At 39.4% G+C, this 27,430-nt stretch overlaps 1 protein-coding gene across 5 annotated transcripts in view; it reads left to right on the plus strand.

Annotated features, from left to right (window-relative positions):
• The window catches only part of LOC129722872 (uncharacterized), a 477,511-nt gene that overhangs the window by 369,895 nt on the left and 80,186 nt on the right, over positions 1 to 27,430 (plus strand). For all 5 annotated transcript variants that reach the window (XM_055676678.1, XM_055676679.1, XM_055676680.1 and 2 more), the window contains one exon: positions 7,932 to 8,089. In XM_055676678.1, coding sequence (XP_055532653.1) covers positions 7,932 to 8,089 — 158 coding nt within the window. The remainder of the gene's footprint in view (positions 1 to 7,931; positions 8,090 to 27,430) is intronic.

Below are 27,430 nucleotides of genomic sequence, written 5' to 3' on the forward strand. Positions count from 1 at the left end.
CGAGAGTGTGCAATATCTATAACAATAAATTGTAACAACCGTCGTCGTCGTCGCAACTGAAAGGAACGAAACGAAACAAAAAAAAAAACGAGAGCACAGTTCGAGAGTACGCGAAGTGCGCCGATGCGAAGGTCGAGATAGCGTCTTGATCTCGTCGAGAGTCGAGGGTAGTGGGAGATAAAAATTAGTGGTTCACTTCGGTTGGTATAGAATCGCGTTAAACTATGAGCGTTTAGCGCGTTCTTGCGGTTGCCTAGAGTACGGTGTGGAACTGTAACGATGCGAATGCTTAGGTATAGCATTAAGGTTTAGGTTTAGTTGTTCTGGTTTTGAGTTATTGCGCAATTGTACTGCATTGAATGGTATGTTAAGTTTTACGATGAACAATTTGATTAAAATAGCAAAATATCCAAATAATGTACTAAGCAAAAGGGGAGAATATTTAGTATCTTGTGGAGGATTAATATTTGGCTTCTTAGTATTGGTGTCGAAAAAATTCGTGAAAGAGAAGAGTAGCAGGAATTGTTGAAAGCAGAAAAATAGCAAGCTGAGCTGTATCTCTCTCGTCGGTGCTTTCATCGATTGCCAGCGAGAAAAATGTAAAGCGAGAGATCCGTTCTCGCAATGTTATCTTCAGATCATCACTGAAAACTTAAATTCCTCTGACCACCGTGTTCCGTGATAAACTGATGATATTAAACTCGATTTTTTCCCTGGGGCATATAATATCAACGACCACAGATGTACGCTCCTTTATCAAATCTCCGTCTAGGAAAAATTTCGTTTTTTGGCCATTTTTTTACTCATAACTAAACTGGCACCCAGTTCGTAAACATCACGTTAGAGTGACGAACCCGACGAGCAATTAATACGTGACACTCTGACGCACTTCTGCATACACTAGGGGCTCCAAAATTCTCAGGAATGGTTTAAAAACTACAAACTCTAGGGTAATTATTTTAGAGAATAAAATTACTATCTACAACTTTGCCGAAGACACTACATCGATCAAACAAACTGTTTTGGCCTAAAATTAGATTTCCCGGTAGCAAAAAAGAACATATGAATCCAATTGACTGACCTACTAATGACAAAAATATTTTCAGAGCTGTTTGTTTGATTGATATATAGTGTCTTTGGCGAAATTCTAGGTAATAATTTTATCCTTCGAAACTAAACAAAAATATGCACTGTAAATATATATCAAAAAAATTGTTTCTTTTTACTAATTGTATTTTTTTTTCAATTTTTCTCCAAGTTATGCCAACTCTTATTGTTTAGCTAACAATGTGTAGTTTTCGTAGAAAAAATAGAAGATCTTTGATAAGTGGTATTTATTTTGAAATCTTTAATTTAAAATTATTTTGAGTTTTGTCTCCTTAAGTTTTATTTATTTTTGATTCTCATTTTTTATGAGCAGAGATCGAAGTTTAGCAATTCGATTGTAATTTTTATGAAAAGAATTTTTTCAATTGGGAAACAAACGATTTATTTTTTTCCAACGTTTCGTCACAGATTGGCGTCCTCTTCAGGGATACTATATTAAATCGTTAACACTGGTCGACACAAATGCACTCTAAAAGCTCAAACTGAAAAAAATGAAAGATCATAGCTATTCAACCCTTCCTGTGAATTTTGTTGTTACTAGTCATCGCCGTTTATTTCAGAGACTCAAATGAGTTTCTTCGTAAACATAAAGTTACAGCGACGAATTCGGTGAGCAATTTCTATACAACACTCTCACGTAAGTTGACGCGTTTTGGTAATAGCTAGGAGCACCACCATGTATAGGAATGGTTGAATAGCCATAATTGTTATTTTTTCCGGTTTGAGCTTTTGGAATGAACTTTTTTTTCATTTTGTCAACAAGCGTTATTATCATTATTAGGTAGTCGACTGAAGAAAAACTCCTAAGGGAGCTTTCTTTTCATGATTTCCACACCACTAAAAAGCACGCGTTGAGAATGCAAGTGGTTCTTTATGTGCTAGAAAAACTTTCAGAAGATTGCTAAATGCCAAAGATAAAAAGATCTCGACAGTTTCCACTGCAAAGCTTTGTGCGATGTTTTAATGTATTTTCAGTGCACTTTTTTTTCTGCAGGAAAAATTGGTCTTTAAAAAAAATGCCAAGTCGATTTCAATCCAACCACTCCCTCGCCAGCTTGTCACAAAAACAGCATATCCCCCTTACCCCATGAATACTACGTCATTTAAGTATGCACCACAAATCAAAATTGCCTGGTATTAACAATACTATAGATTCCAATTTCACACTTTATTGGTTTCGTCGAAAAAAAAAATTTTTTTTCACCTACAATTTTGCCGCAGACGTCATTCATTTAAACATATTTTTTTTACCATCAATACCATTTTACAAAAACCCTTTCAAGATTAGTCGTGAAAAAAATACTAATTCCACAAAATAACAGCTTCAGCCCATAGGAACATTTGTGCAAAATGTCATCCAGATCAAAACTTTTTACAACTAGTTACGGCTCTATTTAACAACTAATAACTATACAGTAAGTAAATTACTGAATTCCTAATTTGTTCTTTTTCACTACGAATATTTTACAAATATCCTTCGAACTTGTTCAATTACTACTTCTTCTGCCACGAAAAAACTGCTTTTTAACAACAGCTTCTTTTGCTGTTACGTTTACAAAGATCTGTTCGGGTGGTACATAATTCAATTTGGTTTTGTTTCATTAATGGTATTCAGTCAATTCCATATTTTCTTCGGTGCACATTCATGTTCTGTCTTGGTGCTGTCTTGACGCTGATTGTACGCAGAGCAAGAGCTGTCCCATACACAGTCTACCCACATTTGAGGCACTTTTCAGCAATCTTTATCACAAGCATCATCCGCGTGGCATTTGCCACAACTTTCTTAAATGCCGCAGTGGGTGACTATCTGACCCAACTGCTTGCACTTATAACAGTCCATTACCCGCGGTACAAGTAAGCCCACAGGCAGACGCAGCTTGTTCACGAGTACGTAGCTCGATAGAGCAGTCCTGGCGAAAGTCACGCGAAAAGAGTCTGATTAAGTGTAAGTTTTTACACCCTTGCTCAGCGATGCTGAGTGAAATTGCTTGCAATCCAGTATCTTTTCCGGCTAGAGGTTGGAATCCTTAAAACGGCCGGTTCCAGCCTTCAGCAGATCCTCGACGGTTAGACTGGTGTCGGTGACCACGCCGTTGATCTCCACTGCGCAAGCTGGAATGTACACGTGATATTTTAGTGTGAAAAGCGCACAAACAGCAGTCTGGTTTCGTTGCTTGAGGCATCAAGCATGGAATTTTTCACTCACTAGCAATATTTTAGGCAAATGTGTTCTTTGATTCATCCATCCATTCCATAGAAACGCTGCTGATTGATTTTCGCTTCTAAGTGTTCTGAATACCATAGAAGGAGACTGAATGATGATCCAACTTCACTTGCATTCAGCCGTATCGCGAAAATCCTTTGATAGATTATCGCCAGTAATACAATATTATAAATCCAAATGAACGTTAGGTTGCGTTCAACTGTTTGCTCACCGGAGCAAGAAGGTATCATTAATGCATACGGAAATTGTAGCATGGTGCATTAGCATGTGATAGTGGAAATCACCAATAGTCATCGAAGTGAGTCACGGTAAAAGCACGACGTGGAGTAGCCGAATTCCGCCTACAAGCAACTAACATTTAAAAGAATCATTATGATCACTCGAGTGCAATCGTTAATGATTCTCGCTACATGCTGCTCGCTCCGCATAAAGCAGACAATACTGGAACTTTGCTCTAAGTTGTCTCTTGCATGCGTGAGAATGTGTAATTTTTAATGGCGATGGTATGCTGGGATTGAAAGCTTATGAACAGCACGTTCAGAAATGATACCAGAAATATCATGCTATACGACTTTTTCCATCCTTGTGAGGCATGAAACCGAAACACGCTGTTTATTAGGGTGAATTTTAGTCATCTCTGCCACGGCTGAAAAGTGCCAGATCTCCGAAAAATTGCATGTATTCAATGCATTAACTTTGGGCCGAAAAAACACAACCTAAGGCCCTGGACACTAGGCTGTCCCAAAAAAAAAATCGATGTTGAAAAAGTCAAGGTGCTCAGATCTAAATTAAAAGATAATATTATTTATAGCATTTTTGTAGAACATTTCGACTTTCGAAAAATTTGTTTTCTGGTTGCCCAAACTCGACTTCTAACTTTTTTCGAAGATTTTTCCGAATTTTTATTGATTTATCATATTCCGATATTTATCATATTCCCCAAACGCACGCTCAGTTCAGCAGTGACAAACATCGCAAACAGCCAACGCCACTAGCGGACAGCAGCGTCATCAACAAATAAACAAAACGTAGAACTACGTGAACAATGAAACACAAATTTCTGCACAAACACTAATAATTATGACGTTAAAAATTACATTTTCGTGAACCACAAATTAAGAGCTTCCGATTGATCTATAGATCATCGTTGTCCGATTCATTTAAAGAAATATCATGTTTCAAGATGGCTTAACTCAGTTTTTTGAAAATTTCTCGGAAACCACTTAACCACAAATTACCACAAGTTGGATTTTGAACTCACAAATTAACCACTAAATATTGGTAATAAAAGAATTATAAAAAATTACTTTGTCAAGCCATCTTGATACATGCCTTTACTGACTTTGAAAATTTCTAAACCCTAATTTGCACTGCTTTTTACGGTTTGATAAAATAATATAAATATATCTACTGCTGATGAGATCTACTGAGCAACTTATCGGTGTTAAAAGTAATAATTTAGCTTTAGAAGAACTCATTCCCCAAATTTCTGATCCACTTCCTAATCCCCAATCAGCTACCTTTATGTTAGGCAATCCAACGACTGGCACCCCGTCCAGTCGATTGACCGTACAAGAAAAGCATCATTCCGAAAGCGGAGTTCATATGACATAACCTCACATTAGGCCGCGGTCAAAGGTCCACTCATGACAAGGGATGAAGATTCATCGCTCACATACATGACAGCAGCAGCAAAAAGGTCCCCCCAATATTAGGCCTATTAATCTGACCCTAGTGACTGACATAATGGCAGGGGGCAGTGAAATTTTTTTTGCGATCCACCGCAAAAAAAAAAATCTCGTAACGTAACGTAATGGTCAGCTAATTTGCGCCTACGGTGCTATTTTCTGGAACTGTGGAACATCACTCCGCTTGATGATTATGCATTATCTAATGACTGATGACAAACGTTGCATAAACCTTTCCCGAGGTCACATCTCCGTGGGCGCTGCAAACAGCAAAGACAATCACGGATGGGGGTTTGAAAGCAAAAGTAACTCTTCCTTTCACCTTCGCTAGTTGAATCGCTAGTCGACACTGCAATAAGAACATCAATCGGAACAACGAAACGACGAAACGACGAAGAAAAGAACATGACCCGAGCCGATACGAACGTTACAATCCCGTCGACATGCGCTGCACTCCCCGCAGAGCGCGCGGAGTGTAAATCTTCGAGTTCCGATTGCGGCAGTCGCAAACCGCTCGCGAAAAGTGATAGGCATAATTCTAAACTCAAACGGAGATTGGCAACATGTCTCAATGAAAATGTTCCCTCGTTTAGTTTGGCGTCGGTCGTTTAGTTTGCCTTGGGGTAAAATCTTTCAGCCCACTATTTAACTCATTTGGTATGAGTTTTTCTTTTATTACATGCCTTTTCGGATTATGTTTTACCCTAACGAAGCACATTTTCTAGTAAAAGATGTTGCAACCGGAGCGAGGATGTTCCCAGCTGGAAAGATGTGTCTATGAAAGGTAACAACTTTATGTCACGGTTGACATTATCATCATCTCCAGCTGTATTCGATCGCTTGCATTAAGCAGCAAAATGCAGCACAGAACAGTCAGCCAGTGCGAGCTAGCAGAAACTGATCCGGGTGGTCGATTGCCTGGCTGGGCAGTGGAAACGTGAGAGACTTTCATTCTGAAAGGACCCCTTAGGGTCTAAGCTGTCGTTTAGAAACTTCTATTGGACCGAATCTATGTACCGCGATCAGAAGAAGAATCCTGTCTACAATGGCTAATAGTCGCAGACCAGACCGCAGCAGTAGCGATCAGAAGTCTAACGCTAATACACCGGCAAACCTCACCACTACTCAAGATAAGCACTTGGCCAGCAGCTGAAAAAATATGAAAACATTTTGAAGCAACAAACGGGCTGATGAATGTGCAGAGATTGTGAATCATAACTTTCATTGTGGCTTGGATGGTGAGTGTAGCGCTTGGCGAATCGATCAAGGGCATTGACTTTGACGTTGCGCGAATCGTTCATCAGCGCATGATGGCTTCCAGGTGCAGTTTGAATGTTCATAAAGCACGCAGCAGCACTGCAGTGCAGTGCAGAGAAAGTGCTGACCGAGCTGAGCGTCAAGTGATTTGAACGCCTCTCGAATGACGAACCTCCGACCAAACTGACGCGAGCTGAAGTGAGCTGTGGAGAGGCGAAAAAATAACCTATCAAGTTAAAACCTATTAACGTCGGAAGCAATGGTATTCGCGACGCCTGCCGTCGTGGATCGTGATGCAGCGCAACCGAAACGAAACGACATATCTTTGTGGAGCACAAAAACGGGAAAACAATAAGCCATAATTTAAGGCATTTAAGAGACATCGGGCCCATGCGCAAGTCCACAATGTCTAATCTGATAGCGAGCTGCGCGGGAGGAACGACCCTTTTGCGGTCCGTCCCGCTAAGTACTTGCGACGATCTGGTAACGCGCAAGGTCACCCCATCTTGCGCGGTGACGATTTACAGCGGGACGATATGAAGCTTTTAGCTTTCAGGGTTTCACCATATTCGTTGGATCGCGATAAATGACGAGCCGCGACGTCCGCAGTGCCCGAACTTGAATTATCTTCCTGTCCTATCCGGGATGAGTTATGAATGGGAAGGCAGAGAACGCATCACCACCGGGTCGGCTGTGCGCCGAAGACAACGAAATGAAAATTGTCATGTATTTACGATTTGTACATTTTATTGGTACAAAGAACATAAATAAAGGGAATATGATTGCGCGTTTCTGTCTTACGGTTCGTAATCTTGCCCAGCGCTGGCAGTACGGGGCAGTGGGTGCCGCACATTTTTTTTTTTTTTTGAATATCCGCGAGATGCAATCAGTACCCGGTACCGGGAAACGGTTAAAAATGTTGAGAATTGGATTTGTTTTTCTGTGCTTGTCCGGATTAGTTTATGGATTGCATCGCTGGACATGGCCAGTTTCAGCCTGGAGCCTGCTGGAGGACTCCCTTCGAAGGGCTTTGGGCGTATTTGCCGCAGTTGACAGCAGCGATTGTGTCTAATAAACTTTCGAACGAAATCGGCTGGCATTGATCGAATTGCACGTCGGACAGACAGGGTTTGCTTTGGGATGGTATTTATGGATCCGTTGAAAATATATTTAGGATTTACTTTTCTGGTTCCCCAGTCATTGTTCAGACTTTTGCCGTAATGCAATTCTATATTTTGTTTTCAAGGTATGATTTCTTCTCGTTTTTTTTATCAGTTTTTCTTCATTTTTTCTTTATAATAAAATAGTTTATTTTCTGATCTTTCAGAAAGAAGTTTACCATGACTTGAAATAAACTTTTATTGCTTCCCCAAAAAATCCTTCAACCAAGCAACTTCACTTTATTCCAGTTTATTATGCTTTACTAAGTTACATTCCGAGTACCTGATTCGAAGTTTAATACCACATAGCATCAATCATCACCGTTATCTTGAGTGATCTTTTCTCGTGACCATTAGCATAATATCAACAACTACTCGCATCCCTTCGTCATTCATGTGAATCATCTTCGGAGAAAAAAAATGACCCGCGATTTACGTAAAACGAATTATTTTCCCATCACATTTATACGTTGCCTTTTTTTCTCTCGCTCACAGGAACACATCCAGGAAGTGCTGGACAAATGGACACAGATCGACGACGAAATTTGGGCTAAAGTGATCGTCTTCGAGCGGAACCGCCGCGTGGCCAAAGCATACGCCCGTACCCCCGTTCTGACTATCAACGGGTCGGATGATGGATTCGACGGCATGCGGTAAGTTTCCTCCTTAAAAGCCCTACCCAAAAACAAAAACAAGGCATTTGTCCCTTCCATTGGTTTGATTTATCGACCAATTAAAGTACGATTAGCTTGACGCGAAGTTGGTGTTGAAGAACCTGCGAATCACTCAGACGGGACGATAAATCTTAACGTCTGAAATTAAAGTTTAAAAAAGTCCCACCATTACCCTAATGTGCACTTTCATCCGCGAGGCAGACATTTTTTAAGCCATCCTTAAAATCCAAATTCGGCGATATTGATAGAGATGTTCTGCACCTAATGGGGAGTTGCTTGATTAAATGCCCGAAAACCGAGAGGGGGGTAAATTGGCAATCAATCTTGGAATGCACTGCCACCGCAATGATCGTTATTGAACGCCGTGTGGCCGATCTCCGATTATCCTTACATCAGCTCAGTCGGGGCTGATTATGTTGTTATTATTTCCCATTTGGAGTCCATAAGAAGGTCGCTGCCGGTTCCCTTTCGCTGTAGATATGGACCAACCACCATACGTAAAATGCTGGAGGCTGTTAACAAGCGACCATTTGCTGTTCCATTCACTAACCAATCGACCGACCAAACCAAGGCAGTCTTATTCTAATATTGTTACTCAAACAAGGCACAGTACCGGATTATGAATAAACCAGATATCAAGCCAGAGAGTTACAGGGGGAGTGAAATAACAACGGAGGTATTAATTTCGGCTTAAACTCATTAAAAATAGACCAGCTTGAGCTCCACTCACCGCGAAAGGCGCGAGATCAATATCGAGAGGAAATTGCAACTCCCAATCCAAGCGACATATTTATGATAAATTGACCGACGGGAGATTTATGCTGGCCGGGCTTATTAGTAAAACGGCAAAGTCACCGAGACGGTGGCACTGGTTGGTAATTTAAAGTTGAAATAAAAATAAATTGAAAGGATTACCAACGGCCATACCAGCAGCGGCTGCACTGGCCGTTTCGTTGCGGACTGGACTTTCCATTTCTTGGCCGGCCGTAAAGGTTGGCTTTACACAACCAGCCCTGCTGGAAATGTGGTGCACTATTTAGACAGCAAAGTATCGGGCAAGTTATTGACGGCCTTCAATGAGCGCGCTGCATGATTATCAGTACGTTTTGAAATTCCGATCGGTCACACGGGGATAAATTTGAGCTAGTTAAAGTATTTCTAAATTTGGTCTTTTCAAATGGTGTGTATGAATACTATTGAATAGTCAGACGTGAGTATGAATAACATTGAATAGTCAGACGTGTGGTGCGAGCAATAATTTGGTTTACGGTAATTTATCTCCTTTTGTGACGGAATAAGGTCGTTTCGTTAACCAAATGTTCGTGATACATAACTTCAAAAAATTTTCTTTAGATTTTTTTTTTTCTTTTTTTGATGCCCAGTTTTCAAACATAAGAGCATTTTTTCAGTACTGTCCATATTGTGACACATATTTGTTTCATTATTTTCAACTTTTCATTATAATTTCTGCATATCATGAACGCTATTACCTAGATCTTTTACAGACTGCTTGTTTTTTACTGTTATGAGCATTCTACATCTAATTTATGTGCTCATTACGTATGTGAAATATCATTTTTTTTTCTTTGGAAATTATCAGAATCCTGGTGTTATATGCTGATGCAAATTGAATGCACTTCTATAAAGTTAGTTTTAACGTTCCAACGTTAACCTCTGTAAAGTTAGTTCCAGTTAGTGCACCTTTCTGAGATGCACATTTATCAGATGAGAATTTTCAAATTACTTTAGCTCGAGCAAATGGATTTTCAGGGTTATAAGCGGACTGATTTTTTATACCTTTATTTTTATTCATTACAGAACTGGCCAGGAATGAGTTCTAGCAGGAAAATAAATTAAAGCTCACGGGATTCATCCAATCCGTTTCTCGTTCTTGGTTAGGGCTAAAACTTGATGCTCAGTTCGCGATTTGGCCGCAGAGATGGCGTTACGATACAATTATTTTTCTCGTACACAGTAAATATTTTTTTTTCTTAGCACAGTGACAGATTTGAATGAGTTAATAAATATAAGAAGCAGTTTGGGGACCATTCATATTCTCGGTAACCAGGTTATGTGAGCGAATGTGCACGATTCATACCAAACTTTTGGAATATAGAGAATATATACTTCGGATGGGCCACGTCCTTTAGTGTACCACTGGTCAGATTAATTCAGTTTATGCGAAAACACGAGAGATTTTCGAAAACTTCCATCGGAAAACATTCGATCCAACTAGGGTAAATTAACCAATGGTAGGCCACTCGCCAAGTTAACTCTATTTATGCAAAAACACAAGGGATTCTCTGAAAACTTCCATCGGGAAACATCTTATTCAGCCAATCTGCATCAGAGTTAGGAGAATTTTTTATAAAATTTATATTTAGAGTGTCTCCTATAGTCTATAGTCTCCTATAGTGGACGAATGGTCCACTATACTGCCGGTACCTGGATAACTGTCCCATAATGAAAAACAACATGTTGAAAAAACGGCGATTTAATATTATTCGTGAATTTTCGGATTTCCAGCAAATACATCCAGAACCAATTACCATAACAGTTTCATGGCACCACAAGTTTATCGTTACAGAAAAACAACATTAGTCTAGTTAATTAAATGACATATTCTATATGCCTAAAATAATCCGATATACACTAATCTGGAGCAAAATTATATGTTTGCAGTTTGTACCACTATGTAGTGTAGCGGGTACTTTCAATATGGGACAAAAACAACTTCTTTTTTTTTTCATGTTTTTCCATACAAAAGTATCAATTTTAATTTTTTCCCGGAAAATATGATAACATTTAAGTCGATTCCAGATGATAACTCAAAAGTGACCAAAATCAGTATGGGACAGTTATGCGGGTACCGGCAGTATAGTCTCCTATAGTGGACCATTCGTCAGATTAACTCCATTTCTCTTAACAAAACTCGGAATTTTATGAAAGTTTCTTGTGATTCTGATGCAAAATGGCTGGATAAGATGTTTCCAGATGGAAGTTTTCTAAAACTTTCGCATAAATTGAGTTAATTTGGCGAGTGGTCCACTATAGGAAAAAGGTCCACCAATTTAATTTTTATTAAATCTGCATCAAAATTACGATAAGTCAACCTATAGTAGACCTCTTTCTATATTGAAAGTGGACCACTCGTCAGATTAACTCAATTTCTCTTAATATAAGGTAAATTACCGAATAGTGGACCCCTTTATTTTATTGACCTATAGTATACCCCCAGCAGATTAACTCCATTTCTCTTAACATAAAACGAAATTAATAAATGTTTGTTATACAGATTGGCTGGAAATGATGTTTCCCGTTGGAAGATCTCTGAAAATCCCTCAAATTTTTGCATGAGCTCAGTTAATCCGGCGGAACTTTAGGAAAGAGGTCCGCTAAAGGATAATTTACCTAAAATCCATTATGGGTTAATTTACCTCATATCAAGAGAATAAATAGTTTTTCGTCAGGACAGTCCATTGAAGAAAGTGGTCCATCCAAGGTATTTCTATACAAACGATTTTCCACGGAAAGGGAAGGGGGTCAAAATCACCAAAAACTAGGGCAGATTTTTGTTTTGTATCTGTTTGAACCGATTATTTGTATGCAATAAAAATCGCTTAAAACTCACTTTATTCTCAGTTCATATTTTATCATGAAATACACTCTTGAAATAGCTGTAAATGCATGAATAATAGCAATGTAGACATACCTAAACATACTCAGAAGAGATTACGACAAATCCCAAGCTCTACGAGCGCTTTTTATCACCAGATCAAAAAAGAGGTAGAGTGATCAAGGTCACCCCAGTTTACAGTGATTAGAAAAAAAATCTTCAAAAATTTGTATATTATCCAAAATAATAACAGATAGCTATTTCTCTGTCGAGAATCGCAATGCTCTAGTGTTTAAGAGAAAACCATGGTGCTGTGATCCATTCTTGCGGCCGAATCCCGAAGTAAGATCAGCGTTTAAATTGAACTCAAGACACGACCGCATGGTTGACGTAGGACTACGTAAAATACACTGAAACTTGTGTTACTCCAAGATTCAATTTGAAAAAATGTGAATGATTATAGATTTTTAACCATTTGTATGAATGTTGTTTTCCCCAGCCAGCTCGCACGTGCCTCAAAAGGCCGCAAAATAACTACTCGCCAGGTTCGTCGCTTCAACTGGAAAACTTTATTCAAGTCTCTAAATACTATACGCACTTCCGAGCTCAGCAAAGGGCACCAACATTCACAGGAATGGTTGAAAAGCTATAAACTTTCAATTTTGAGCTCTAGAGCAATTGTTTTCACTTTTGTTGACAAAAGTTACTACTCATCAAAAATATTAAGAAATATTGGGTTTTTCTCGGAAAATTTATTACATACGTATTGAACATTTCAATATGAACGGTTTTGATTCAAACTCGCAGCAGCCTTTCAAAATCAAGGCAAACTTCCGTTGTCCCTTAGCTGCAGCCACATTACGCAACAGCTAAATTTAATTTTGTGTTACTGAGAGTGCTGTACTCCTGCTTCCATCCGACACGAGTAGAAATTAATTGTTCTCTTTGCAAGTCCGCATCACGATGCAACTTTTTTTTTGTTTTGTGGTGGAAAGCTCCATCGGTTCGATTTAACTGGTTGCCAACACGAAATGAGATTTTTTATACATTCATATTACATACAGAATAAAATCACTATGCGTTTTACGAAACTGGGAAAATGACATAACTTGAAAAAAGCTACAGCCACTTACTTATGGCTGAAATGAACATCACGAAGCGAGACGATGTTATGGTTGAAATCCCTCTAAACCAAAATCCTGACAAGACAAAGGATGCTTTCTCTTTATTTTAAGTATCGACATCTAGCGGTGGAGAGGACGCATTTTACACTTAAAATTTTATTGAACTCATACCATTCATACACGCTGTGGTGAAGAATTATTTCGATCTCTATTGTCTTCATACAAAACCAAAAGAAAAGAGACTGTGCGACCTCTCGCCTCTCTTTCGTCGAAGAATTCTTAGTTCTCTCTGGTACAGGTATAGCGAGAGTGCCTTTTCATAGTAATAATACAGTACCACCCGCATACGTGCAAAGTTTTTTATGTGCATATTTTTTATGAATTTTATTGTTGCCCAAGTTGACGCGGTTGACTAACGACAACCGTTTTTTTTTTTTTTCACATTGTACCTAATGTCGCACGAAGTGCTGTGTATAGCGCGTCTGATTTGCATTACTCGCAATGTACGAGAAAAATAGAGTAAGGAACGGCTTAAGCTGTGGCGCCTGTTTTAATCAGTCGAAGAAAACAGGCCTCAAACTTCTGAATTTTTGAACTGTGAACAAACATCAATCGAAACAAATCGACCTATATTGGAGCCACTTTGGGAGCCTAAAAAAACGCCTGCAAAACAGATGGAAACTGCTTCAAACAGGTTCGGAGTGATTGGAATAGTGTCCCTCGATTGGTAGCTCTAATTGGTTATTGTTAAAGTTTGCTAACTTAGTTTTACAATCTGAAAACAAGCTCTGACAGAGAAAATGATAGAAAACAGATTGATATTCTTATGTGTGAGTTTCACCCAGCACGTTTCGAGTATTTCGTCTCAATACACAGGCGACTCCTAAAGCTGCTTAGAATATGTTCTCTACCCTTATTATTGTTGTTAGTCGAGGAATTCAGTTTCCAACTCCAACGAAAAGATTTAAGTCATTCAACTTATTAGTTAAAATAGTTTCAACTGTCGCGGGGTGTACGATCCAAGAAAATTTGTTGAGCAATGTTTGAATTGAAGTAAGTTGACTCATTTCTACACAGGCTAGAGGCACAAATTTCACAGAAATGGATAAAAAGTTATAATCTTTTTAGGGCAAATATTTCGACAGCATTTTTGTCGCTTTGGTCGACATGCATTGATGCATTTATGCGATAACTGAAAGAAATTTTAAATTTGCTTTAATCGGCCTCTTTCAAGGTTAGTAAACATATTTGGAAGACGTTAGTGAATGATTTTTGTCAAATAGCAATTCTAATCGAAATCCGCTGCAGATACGCAGTAGTTTGATGTTCACCACAACTTGATGGAATAGTCAATAAAGCCTGGTTTATACAAAACAAATCCGGTTTCAATCAAAGATTTGACGTGATCGAAGAAAAAAAAATTCAAAATCTTGGAGCACCTTAAAAAAAGGGTTGTTTTCACCCAGCCGCACAGCTACAATATGCAACACGCAACAGCGTAATAAACTGTTGCGTGGTTGAGAGTGCGCACCTTTAGCTATCTGCTTCCATCCATTACGAGGAGAATTCCAATCCACAACATGATACAACGGGGTCATTTTGTAGCGTGGCTGAGAACTCCATCGGTCTTGTTGTTTGTCATCACAAACTGTGATTCATTCATCGTACATTCAGAATACGTAGTAGGGTGGCAACGACTTGGATGAGGAAATTTTACCTTCGATTTTCGCTTGGGAGTATTTTCAAACGTTTTGTCATGTCGAAAAAAACTTCTATGCAAAATTTCTGCTTAATCGGACTTTGGGAACACGTGCCTCAAAATGGTCAAATGTTTTTTTTTCTTTAAACCGAATGTCTTAGAAATGCATGAAACGATAAGATTGGGTGTTTAATCGTTTTTTTTTTTAGAAAAATTCGACTCTCTAGGATTTTGAAAATTTTCGAGCTTGGAGTCAATGGAAAAAATTTGTCCTTTTTCTTAGAAGTAGGGCTCAAAACGACGTTTCTTGCATTTTTTATTGACACCCTAATACATACGGAATAAAATCTTTTTACATCTTGCGAAAGGGAAAAGAAAACATAACATGAAAATAAGCGGATCAACTTACAACATGGCTGTAAAATAAACATCGCGAACAGAAAGCGAGCTCGATATTGGTTAGCCAATGCTTTGCTAATTGATTTTCTAGTTCCTTTTTTCGCTGGTTTGCAACTAAAGATATGCTTAGGGTCCATCCACCAATTACGTGGAAATCTAGGAGGAGAGGGAAGTATCCAATTTTCTTACGAATTCGTACGAAGGAGGAGAGGGGGACTCGAGAAAATCTTACATAAGATTAAAAAGTTACAAAAAAACATTCAAAACATTAAAAAATCGTAATCAGTTCAAAAATATGTCGCTTAGTTTCTAACAGATGAACCCTGGGCGAAGGACGACTTAGTTTTCCCTTTTTTCAACTCTAACATGGTATGAACAGAATTGTACGGATCTGTTTAATATGTAAAATATGTTAATAAAAATCTACTTAGATTTTTTTAGAGGAGGGTGATTTATGAGAAAAATTACGATGCGGTTTTACAAGGGGATTCGTGAATTCAGAAGAAGGTCCTTACGTAATTTTTAGATGACGCCTTATTATGATCGCATGATCGAAATTATTTCGAAAAAAAATAATTCTTCTAGAACCGTAGTGTCTTCAGCAAAGTTCTTTTATTTAGGACTATTTTTTATTTGATAAGGTTTCAATTTTGTGATTAACCTACAAGTAAAAACCTTTTTTATTCTGTTCAGTGAAGTTGTGGTACATTTTATAAGAGATAACGTGGTCTAAGTCTCTATACTTCTATCTACCAAACTAAATGAACTTTTGCAAAGTTTTCTATTGAGTATCCCCTATTTTTTTTTTTTTTCAACCCAACTTTTTATAGTGATTTTCTACAATTTTCCAGTAATCTGTGATGTTGCTTACCATAACAAAAAACATAATTTCTTCGAAAAAAGCTTAATTTTCATTCACCGTTTCTTTAGTTATTGAAGATTTATATTAAATGGAAAAACTTTGCTGAAGACTAAGGTTTCAAAATCGATTTTTTGGGTCACAATAATTTCTATCACATTTTTACAGCTTTGGAAACAGTGTGCACCCTGCAAATGAGGCGTCCTACATCAAAAATTAACCCATAGAAGGCGCTATTTATTCTCAAATGATTTTTGGCACTTTAGTATGATTTGATATTATTTTTGAATATTTGGTTAACTTCTATTCAAAACCATATCCAATATGTTAGCTTCTAACTGTTTTCTTATTTATTTTTTTTCAAAAAAATATTTCATTGTTTTCACCTGGACCGTTTTTCCACTTCGAAATCTAAATGATTTTTTCTCAACAAACAAATAGATTCCTCCGAGATTCTGATTGCAACGAATTTAAGAATTTATTGGTAGTGTTCTAGCAGTTTAATGGTCTTGTTCTTGCAATAAATGGTGAAATTGTTTGTAGTTGTTTGATTTTTTTTTCTATTTCTGTCAAAACAAATGGAAGTAGTTAAAGAAAAACTGATTGAATTCTTATTAGATTCATCATTTACAAAATTATTAAATTATTATTATTGAGAAAAAAATGAACATTTGAGAAAGGTCCGTAATTGGTTTTTCGACGAAACTTTTCCATGATGCCGAAACACGAGTGCTGTACGGCGTCAAGTAGACTTTTCGAAAGATGTCGATTCTATCAACCAACCGTTTGTATTTCGTTGGTTTCAGTTATTTTAGTACACCAAGGAATCCATAATCACAAGGAAATCTTTGACTGGATGAAAATGAGGCAGAATTTGGGTAAATATTTGGGTAAAAGTGGGATCGAGTGGTTGCGTTTTTTACGCGTTTCTAGGCTTCTTTTTTGTGGATTTCAGAATTTACGCGGATTTCGGAATTTGCGCGGTTTTTTTCACGCGCTACTTATCCCCCGCGTAAAAAAAGACTAGAGTGTATATATGTTTTGATGTAATAGAATGATGCTTTGTCTGACCAAATCATAGGAGATATGTAATCAAAACTTTCTTTATTATTGTTGAGATTTACAACCAATTATAAGGTACAATCAAAACCGGGAGATTAGCCAATTTTTTTGTGCAGTTCAACTGTACAATGCGCTTATGCAATGCTTTTTGTTTTGATGCCATTTTGAACAGAACTGACCATCCAAAAAAAATACAGAAGTGAAAGAGAAAGAGAGAGGGAGAAAGAGAGAGGAAGAGAGAGAGAGAGAAAGAGAGAAAAAGAGAGAGAAAGAGAGAGAAAGAGAGTGAAAGAGTTTGGGTGTGACCATTACAGTGATTGCCTTGCCATTTCTCTAGTCTACAGTTTCTCTAGTTCATACTCTCAATTCTCTCTAAGCATGGTTTTTATGGAGTAAGAGAATCTAGAAAAAATTTCAAAACTATAAATGTCCCCCGTTATTTGTTCTAAATTTCAACTGAAAATGTTCATAATTCATGAAATAAAATAAACTGAAATTTTAATAATTTCTAGCGTTTCGTTTCCCAATGTAGTTTAGTTGACAATTTCTAATGTATTGATTAATTGCTTCAATTGTTAACAGAACTTGCATTTACCTTAAGAATTGATATAAATTTAGAATGCTGTGCCAAAGTTGCCCATTTCACATAATTTAATTTAATCCTGCATTTTTTACCTAATTCACTCATCCCAAAGTAATCTATCTTCCTTCTCTGATGTACTGGGGGGTTGAACCTTAAACAATACTGTGCCATGAAAAGTTGACAGTGAAACTAAATGGAAGAAAGCAGTTTAAAAATTTTAATCTAAGATTTTGTCTTATTTGATTGTACCCCGAAACTTAACCAGAATTAAGAACTTAAAACTACAAGTTGAAAAATGAATGCAAGCACCAATAGTAGCTCGAGGCTACATCCTACCAGAACTCCAGGTTAAACAATAGGGTTGGCGCTGGGGTGGCAGGCCCTGGAGTCAATCTATCAATACCTATGAGAGAGTGGCCAACAGTATTTCAAGCAGAAATACAGGCAATAATTGAATGCGCTACAATTTGCTTACGACGTAACTGTAGACATACAAATATATGCATTTTTTCAGATAGTCAAGCTTCACTAAAAGCACTGAAATCCGTTTCCTGTTCTTCGAAATTAGTATGGTATTGTATTCAATTGCTACAGCAGGTGGCTAGAAATAGTAAAGTAAACTTATTCTGGGTACCTGGGCATTGCGGCATTGAAGGGAATGAAAAAGCTGATCTGTTGGCGAGAAATGGATCAATGCAGTTGTTCATAGGGCCAGAACCGTTTTGTGGGATCTCAGAATGTGCCCTCAAAATGGAACTTAAGAAGTGGGAACAATCAATGATAGTAAACATTTGGAAAAACAATAATTCAGCTCGACAATCGAAAAAATTTATTGCACCCCAAAAACAGTAACCCAGCGATTGCTCAGTATCTCAAAAAAAGACTTATGTACCTTCAGTGGCCTTGTAACGGGACACTGCCCAAGTAAATATCACTTTAAACAGATAGGTAAATTGCAAAATGATGCCTGTCGCTTTTGTAACCTAGATAAAGAAACCTCGGAACATTTATTATGTGACTGTGTAGCACTCTCTCGAAAGAGGAAGCAATTCTTTGATAAACACTTAATACAACCATTAGATATCTGGATGACTTCTCCCAATAAGGCAGTGAACTTTATTCGTTCAATAATACCTTATTGGGACGATGCCTTTATTCAGCAAGTTGAAACCATTCAACCTAATAGTGGTACGACACCCTGATAAGGCTTACATCAAGTAGGGGCCCGCCACAAAAGATCAAATCTCTGGTCGCAGTGGAAAATGTACCCAACAGGAAAAAAAAAATCCTACCAGAATAATATTACTCAAAAATAGCAACCTCCGAGCCAAAATTTACCCTGCGCTTAAGCAATTCTTTCCCGAGTAAACACGCGCAGTAGTGAATTAGAAATTCAAATTCAGCCCGGCCAAAAATTGAGCCGAGCGCGCAAAATTATGTCACCCAGCAGCACCGCGACCGCGACAGCCAAGCCAGAGCAGAGATTATGCACCGAATAATGCCCAATCCGGTTTCGGGCCTAAGCCGGGTTTGAATTTTTGATTAGCGGGATAGCAAATAGACTCGTACGGTTCAATCCGGCAGTCGGTAAACGTTTTGCCAACCACTTCGGTAGCCTTCAGAGTGGACATAGTTACTGCCGAGCAGTGCTCTATTTCTGCAGCAATAAATCGTGGCATTACACAACTTGTTTGTTTTTCTTACCTGTCCCATAATCAGCGAAGCTTTGATTGCTTTCACTTTTTCAAATTCATTTTCGCTCGTTCGCAAATTGACTTCGACGATTGAATCCAGTAGTCAATAGAACGACAAGTCATCGCCAATCATTGCCAGCAGCAGCAGCAGAACCATGTGGGACCGCAAAGACACCAGACATATATTTCCCTTTTAGCGAGAAATGCAATTCTCGCGGGATCAGTAGGGAAAACAATCACAGCCTCGCATGAAACGAAATAATCGAAAGCCATTGCTTAAAGTGTGTTATTATTTAATGGAATAACAACAATGGCTTCACGCTAGATTTAATTACAGCTCTTTTTTTCTCCGGCTGCCCCCGTATGTGTGTGGGACGGTCTGCAGGCAAGGGTCTACTTGTGCCGGCACATTGAGAAGACAGCTTTCAGAGCGCAGAAAAAAATCGTTTAGATTTAAAAAAAAAATAAACTCCTTGATTGAAACTCGCCGGATCGTCGTCGTCGTCATTGTCCTCGTTGCTGTCGCTTTCAGTTTCAATCGAGCGTGAGTAGAAGAAATCTATCACGAACGGAGGCGATCATCGTCTCCATCTTCATCTCGATTGCTTGCTCAACTGCGAGCAGCTGCGATCCGATGAGGTTTTCTCCTCGAGTTGAGTGCAGCAGCTCCTCTGCAAGTCATGGCAGTAAATGGTTTGAAATATGCACACTATAGTGATCTATATTTGCGCTCATTTCTTTTCCGTGCCGCCGCCGCCGCCGCGTTCGACTTTCTGCCGTGTCGAAGTTGAGCGTTTCGCAAGCGCTTCTGCAGAACGGATGATGGGACGGACTCAAAGGTGAAGTGAGCAACCGCGAAGAAGCCTTTTATTACCGCTAATTGAATTAAATATTGATGAAGCGACCTCTGAGTGGGTCGGTCGTTGTTGTGCGAGAAATTATGCGGCTTATCGTACGGACGAGTAATCACTGGATTGTGAATCGGCGCTATTAAACGTCATAAATAGAATCATCGTGCCAATAAAAGTACTAGCTATCGCGATTAATGAAATTCAATAGAAAGAAAAAAATGCTTGGGTATGTGCAACTCAACGGTCAATAGTCGGAAATCGGGTTTATGGTCGGTAGTTCACACGCAGTGAAGATTATTTTTACTATATCAACAATAATTATATTACAGATTTGTTAATATTACACTACCTCCACCAAATTCCACCTTCAAACCTTTGGAAGAACCAAGGCACAAAGCATGGTAATTAAAGTTTTATATCAGTGTTCGAAATTCCATAAATTTTGGTTTGATGGTTTTATTGATGTAAATTGCCCTTAAATACATAATTAGTGGAAGTGCTTATGAACATTGTTAAATCTGGTTAAAAAAAAAAAAAAAAAAAAAACAAACAAACAAACAAATTTCCAACAAAATGGAATGGAATAATACCATTCTTCTTCGTTTCAAGGTTCAGTACACCCGTACTGTTGAAACTTCAATAGGTCTGTCGAATTACTGATCGACTGGGGAAGGAATCAGTGACGACCATGGTTGCACTACACCTAGCACTGAAGCGTAACAATGACTAGCCTTTGAAGTGTAGCCTAAAGTAGAGCGTGCCGTAAATTTTCGAACGGATTTGTTAAGCCCGTCTATCGTCCAACTCACCGCGCTCAAAAGTAACAACAAATGCGTAATCGCGCTAAACAGACTAACACCCACCAAGTCGAAAAAAAATCTCACATAATTCACTTTGCATCAGGAAGTTAGCTCATTCAAAGAGCGAAACAAAAGATCATCGGTTACCACCTAATTATTCCTGTACACCACTATAGCAGCTGCTGCTGCTGTAGTTGTTTACCTCTTTCAGGTTAGCTGCTCGACCCCCGTCGAAATTCATTTCACTTGGCCTAAGGCTGATTGTTTCATTTTTTTCTTAGTTTTGTTTTTGTTAAAACCACCCGAAACACTCAATCAACGCCGCTGAGAAGCTGCTCAACACCATCACCAGCCAGCTGCCACCGGTTGTCTACAAGTTGTAGTGGCAGCAAAACAGCAGCAGCAGTAGTAGTAGTAGTAGTAGTAGTAGTAATTCGCGTGCTCGCGATCTCGATTACCGCGGCAAGGTCGTCAAGTTTTATGGATTAATATTTTTTTTGCTAAGTACACTTCTGCTGGAAACCATTTCAACAGCCAGGAACTGCAGTTCAACGAGTTTCCAAACGACGACGCCCTGAATGCTGACTTGCTGTCCGGTGTGTTGTGTCCCCAATTCTCGTGCAAAGTTCTGACTGACTGCTAGAGCAAACTAGCTCGCAGATGTGAACGGTACACCAGATCTAGAACATCGAATCAATTTGCGACACTTTTTTGTACGTTGCATTGCACCAGCGTCAGCTTTTCTGTTGCTCAACGTGACAGCTGTCACTCTATCAGAGCTTCGTGTTTTCGTAATCTCTGAAGCTGCAATCCAATAATCGAAAGTTTACAATTCCGTATCCGTATATCCGTTCGAGTTTACAATTCCGAAAGGTTTTTGTTTTTGGCTTATTACCACTGAAGGATCTTCTTGAGTTACACAAAAAACGGCGTAAATCGTTCCGATCGCTTCAGCGGCGGCTCGCGGTCCCGCCGCAGGGCAATGTGATTTATGTCGTTTTCGATCTCGATTTCTCCACCAAGCCCCGCAAAATGTGATCGAAGTTGATCTCAATAGTGGGAGCGGTTTGCAGGCCTTTATCTCTCCGCTGTTCGCAGGCTTGTCGTCCCTGAATCGAATTTTTGTTATGCATGCACAGTGCTACTAAGCGGCGCTGGTTGCTTGAAACCGTTTCACAATCCGCAAGCGGTCGCACGTTACCAGCATCAATTAAAGTGGTGTAAGGATACGGAGGTTTTGAAATGGGAAAAAAATTCTGCTGACTCATACACCAGAATGCAGCATAGAAGGCTCAATGTCAAGCGGCTTGGACGTGGCCATTTCGGAACCAGCAACAACGGTAATGACTCAAATTAACCGTATTTTTGTATGCGAGCAATCGTTTCACCACGGCAATACAAAACTAATAATGAGATTAATTTTTCTGCATGGTCCCTTCGCGAGCGGCGGAAAAGTTAATTGCGCACAATTGTCCGCGCCGTCTTTTTTCCCCGTTGAGGGCAAATTGGGCTTTATTTGCACCGCGCTAACGAATAACAATAGGTTTAACACTTCGTTTTTTTTCACGCGCAGGAAGTCGGCCGAACAAATAATAGCGCTACCGGGTGCAGTAATGAATACTATTTGCACGTTGAGGACGCCGCAATTAAATCTGTATTTGGCGGTAATCATTAGGTAATCGGTGCACACGTCAATGCTGGCTCCCTGCCGAGCGGGGAGGGGGGGCGGCAGCGAGTGCGAAATTGAACGGTCTTTTGGCATTTTGCGATTTTTACGATTTAAGCTAAGATGTTAGCAAACAAATGAATACCTGGTTTAGCCATAAATTACTGTATACATTCCTCGAAGCTCCCATTTCGACCACATTGATGAACAGTAGCAATTTCATGCTTTTATTTTTGCTATTTTGTGATAGTGATAACTGACTTGATTTATAAGAGCTAAGAAAATGTAGCGAAAAATCAGCCTATAGGTCTTTCAACAAACAACAAAAAAGATAAATTATTTATGTTGCTTTTCAAAAACAAAGGTTAGAAAACGACCGAAAACAAGAAATGCGTTCAAGGCCCAGAGTGACGAATGTTATGTATCAATTGATGAAAAGAGAAATATCTCTCTATCTCTCTTCATTGTCTTATTTGTTTTCCATTTACTTTCGCTATCTTTCTCTTGTTTGTTTCTTTTTAACTTCTTTTTCTCTTTTTTCTCCGTTTTTTCGTTTTTTTCCTCTCTTTCTCTCTATCTCTCTTTTTTTTCTCTCCCTCTTTCTCCATCTCTTACTCTATGTAACTCTTTCTTTCTATTGATGACTTTCTCTTCCTCTCTAACATTCTTTCTTTTTCTCTCACTCTTATTTTATTCTCACTCTCTCGCTCTAACTAACATTTTCTCCCTTCTTCTCTCTTTATCTCTGCCATATCCTTTATCTCTCTTTTCCTTGCATTCGCTTTCTCTCTCTCTCTTCATCCTCCAGTTTCTCTATCACTCTCTTTTTCTTCCTCGCTTATCGTCTCTCTCACTCTAACTTTCACTTCTCTCTTTTTCTCCTTTTCTCTTTCTCTCTCCGTTTTCTCGCTCTCTTTTCTCAGTTAACTCTCTCTGACTATTTCAGAGCAATTCAGCGAACTAAAAACTGAACATGAGTTTATGTCATTTTGAAACATTCCTGCAATTTAAGCGAGTGATTCATGCTCGAATGGAATATATCACAAATTCATTAAATGAATCGCCCTGGAAATCATTTGATATAATAATAATAGATTACTACTATAACTTATAACGCAACGCTTACCGATTTTAAGCGAAGAGTCTATTATAATTGAACATTCCCTTCTCGTCTTATAATACCATATTAACGATTACCACGGAAAAAATCCCCTTTGTAACAATGACAATTCGTAGGGATTGAAATTTTAGTCTACCTTTTACGAATATAAGGTAGATGCTTCGATTAGGCTTATTTTGTTTTGAGATCGATTAGCAGTTTTCTCTTCTCCAGGTTATAAATCTGTACAACGAAACCGAAATCAAAGAGAAAAATAGATTCTTTTTTTTTTGTTCTTAATCTATAATTCATTTGACACGGCACAAATACAATTTAATGTTTAACGGCGCCAATTATATCTGGTAGCTTACTTTCTAAAGTATCTTAATAACTAAAAGCAAATTTTTTATCCTCGCTGCCGACTACGAGCTGAAACTAAATCTAACTTAAAGCTAAAATGTTTTGCATCAGTGCTTTTAGATTTGTTGTTTGATGGTTTTCCATCGCCATAGGTAAGCAGCATATTGAATATGTTCCGCAGCTGGGCCAAGATATTACAGACTGGCATATTGGGTTGTCTCCCTCGGGACCTGAGAGTATCGTGCGGGTCTAGTTGCTGTTTCCGGTTCCGGGGACTTAACGTGTTCTTGTCGTTTGGTTGGATGTAGGCGGAAGGGAATAGGATTAAACTGGGGCGTGGATGGATTTCAGGAAAACGTATATAAGGGACATGTAGGATAGGTCACGGCTCGCCAAGACATCACGAACAGGAACAGCCGGCTGCCTACTTTCGGCCTGCAGGGAAGCTATTAATTTAGACCTGGCGTCACGGTGTACAGGGCATGACCAAACCACATGCTCTATGTCGTGATAACCTTCACCACAGGCACAGAAACCAATTTCCCCGAGCCCAACACGACGGAGATGCGCGTCAAATCTATAGTGATTGGACATAAGCCGGGACATCACGCAAATGAAATCCCGACCTACATCCAACACCTTGAACCACGGGTTCGTCGACACCTTGGGGATTATGGAATGTAACCACCTTCCCAGTTCCCCCTTGGTCCAAGCATTTTGCCAACTGATGATCGTATTCTGACGTACAAATGCGAAAAATTCATTGAAGGCAATTGGTCTTTCATAAATATCACCGTTTGTTGCGCCCACCTTAGCCAGAGAGTCAGCTTTCTCATAACCCGGTATCGAGCAGTGAGAAGGGACCCACGCTAAGGTAATCTGAGTAGATTTTTCGGATAAAGCACTCAGATGTTCCCGTATTTTCCCCAGAAAATACGGAGAGTGCTTAACATCTTTCATCGATCGGAGAGCCTCAATGGAACTGAGACTGTCCGTAAAGATGAAATAATGGTCCGTGGGCATTTTTCCGATAATCCCTAGGGTGTGCTGAATTGCAGCTAATTCTGCGACGTAAACAGAAGCAGGATTATCGAGCTTATGGGAGACAGTTAAATTGTTATTGAAAATACCGAAGCCAGTGGACCCATCAAGAAGTGATCCGTCAGTGTAGTACATATTGTCGCAGTTCATGTTTCGATATTTATTGGAAAAAATTTTGGGGATCTGCTGCACGCGTAAATGATCCGGGATTCCACGAGTTTCTTCTATCATGGATGTATCGAAAAACACAGTAGAATCAGAAGTATTTGATAAGTCGACACGATTTGGAATATTCGAAAAAGGGTTAATATTATAGGACATGTGATTGAAATACAATGTCATAAAACGGGTTTGAGAATTAAGTTCGATTAACCTTTCAAAATTTTCAATCACGGGACGGTTCAAGACCTCACATTTGATTAGAATACGAGAAGACAGGCTCCAGAAGCGGTTTTTCAATGGTAGTACTCCAGCTAAGACCTCCAAACTTATCGTATGGGTCGACTGCATGCAACCTAAGGCGATACGCAAACAACGATATTGTATTCGCTCCAGTTTGATCAAATGTGTGTTTGCTGCGGAGCGGAAGCAGAAACACCCGTACTCAATGACAGACAATATCGTTGTTTGGTAAAGCCTTATAAGGTCTCCTGGGTGGGCTCCCCACCATTGTCCGGTTATTGTACGAAGAAAATTCACTCTTTGTTGACATTTTTTCATCAGATACATCACGTGACAACCCCAGGTGCCCTTAGAGTCGAACCAGATACCAAGATATTTGTGTACCAAAACCTGAGAAATCGTTTTACCCATTAATTGTGTTTGAAGCTGAGCAGGTTCATGCTTCCTAGAAAAAACTACTATCTCAGTCTTCTCCGGAGAGAATTCGATACCTAGCTGTAAAGCCCAAGCAGACAAATTGTCCAAGGTATCTTGCAATGGTCCTTGCAAATCGGCAGCTTTGGCTCCTGTAACAGAGATTATACTGTCGTCTGCAAGTTGTCTTATCGTGCATGAATTTGCCAGACATTCGTCGATGTCATTTACAAAAAGTTGTAAAGAAGGGGGCTTAAACATGAGCCCTGGGGAAGACCCATGTAGCTAATGCGAAAAGTTGCCAAATCGCCGTGCGTAAAATGCATGTGCTTTTCGGACAACAAATTGTGCAAAAAATTGTTTAAAATTGGAGAAAATCCTTGTCGGTGAAGTTTGCCCGGAATAATGTCAATAGAAACGGAATCAAAAGCCCCCTTAATGTCCAAGAACGCAGACGCCATTTGTTCTTTGCGAGCATACGCCAGCTGAATATCTGTTGAAAGCAACGCAAGACAATCATTCGTCCCTTTGGCACGGCGGAAGCCAAATTGAGTATTCGATAGTAGGCCATTTGATTCGACCCAATGGTCTAAACGACGGAGTATCATTTTTTCCATCAATTTCCGGATACAGGATAGCATTGCAATCGGCCTATAAGAGTTGTGATCAGAAGCTGGTTTCCCTGGTTTTTGGATGGCGATCACCTTCACTTGCCTCCAATCCTGCGGTACAATGTTTTGCTCCAGGAATTTATTGAACAAGTTCAACAAGCGCCTCTTGGCATTGCCGGGTAGATTCTTCAACAAGTTGAATTTGATTCTATCTAACCCAGGCGCGTTATTGTTACAGGACAGGAGGGCAACTGAAAATTCTGCCATCGTAAAAGGTGATTCTATCGCGTCGTGGCCCGGAGACGCATCGCGAACAATATTTTGCTCAGGAACAGAGTCCGGACATACTTTCCTGGCAAAATCAAATATCCACCTACTTGAAGACTCCTCGCTTTCGTTGACCGTTACGCGATTCCGCATTCTTCGGGCTGTGTTCCAAAGAGTGCTCATCGATGTCTCCCTCGACGTCTCGTTCACGAACCGACGCCAATATCCGCGTTTCTTTGCTTTAGCCAAGCTTTTAAGCTTGGTATCAAGCTCCGAATACCGTAAATAGTCGCCAGGTATACCTTCCTTCTGGTAGGCCAAAAACGCGTCGGATCTTTGCGTGTAGACATCGGAGCACTCTTGGTCCCACCACGGAGTGGGAGGCCGTTCTTTGATCGTTACGCCGGGATATTTCTTCGTTTGGGCTTGCCACGCGGCATCGAGAATCAAGCCCGCGAGGAGGTTGTATTCTTCAAGTGGTGGATGATGTTGAATCGAATCGACCGCTTTTGAAATCATTTCCTCGTATAACTTCCAATCGACATTCCGTGTGAGGTCATACGGAATGTCAATTGGTCGCATGCGAGTTGACCCGTTATTAATTGAAATAAGAATAGGCAAATGGTCGCTACCGTGAGGATCGAGGATTACCTTCCATGTGCAATCCAACCGTAGCGACGTCGAACATAAGGATAGATCCAAAGCGCTTGGGCGCGCTGGAGGTTTCGGGATACGTGTCATTTCGCCGTTGTTTAAAATAGTCATGTCGAAGT

The sequence above is a fragment of the Wyeomyia smithii genome, chromosome 2 (assembly GCF_029784165.1).
Source record: "Wyeomyia smithii strain HCP4-BCI-WySm-NY-G18 chromosome 2, ASM2978416v1, whole genome shotgun sequence".
Lineage (NCBI taxonomy): Eukaryota > Metazoa > Arthropoda > Insecta > Diptera > Culicidae > Wyeomyia > Wyeomyia smithii.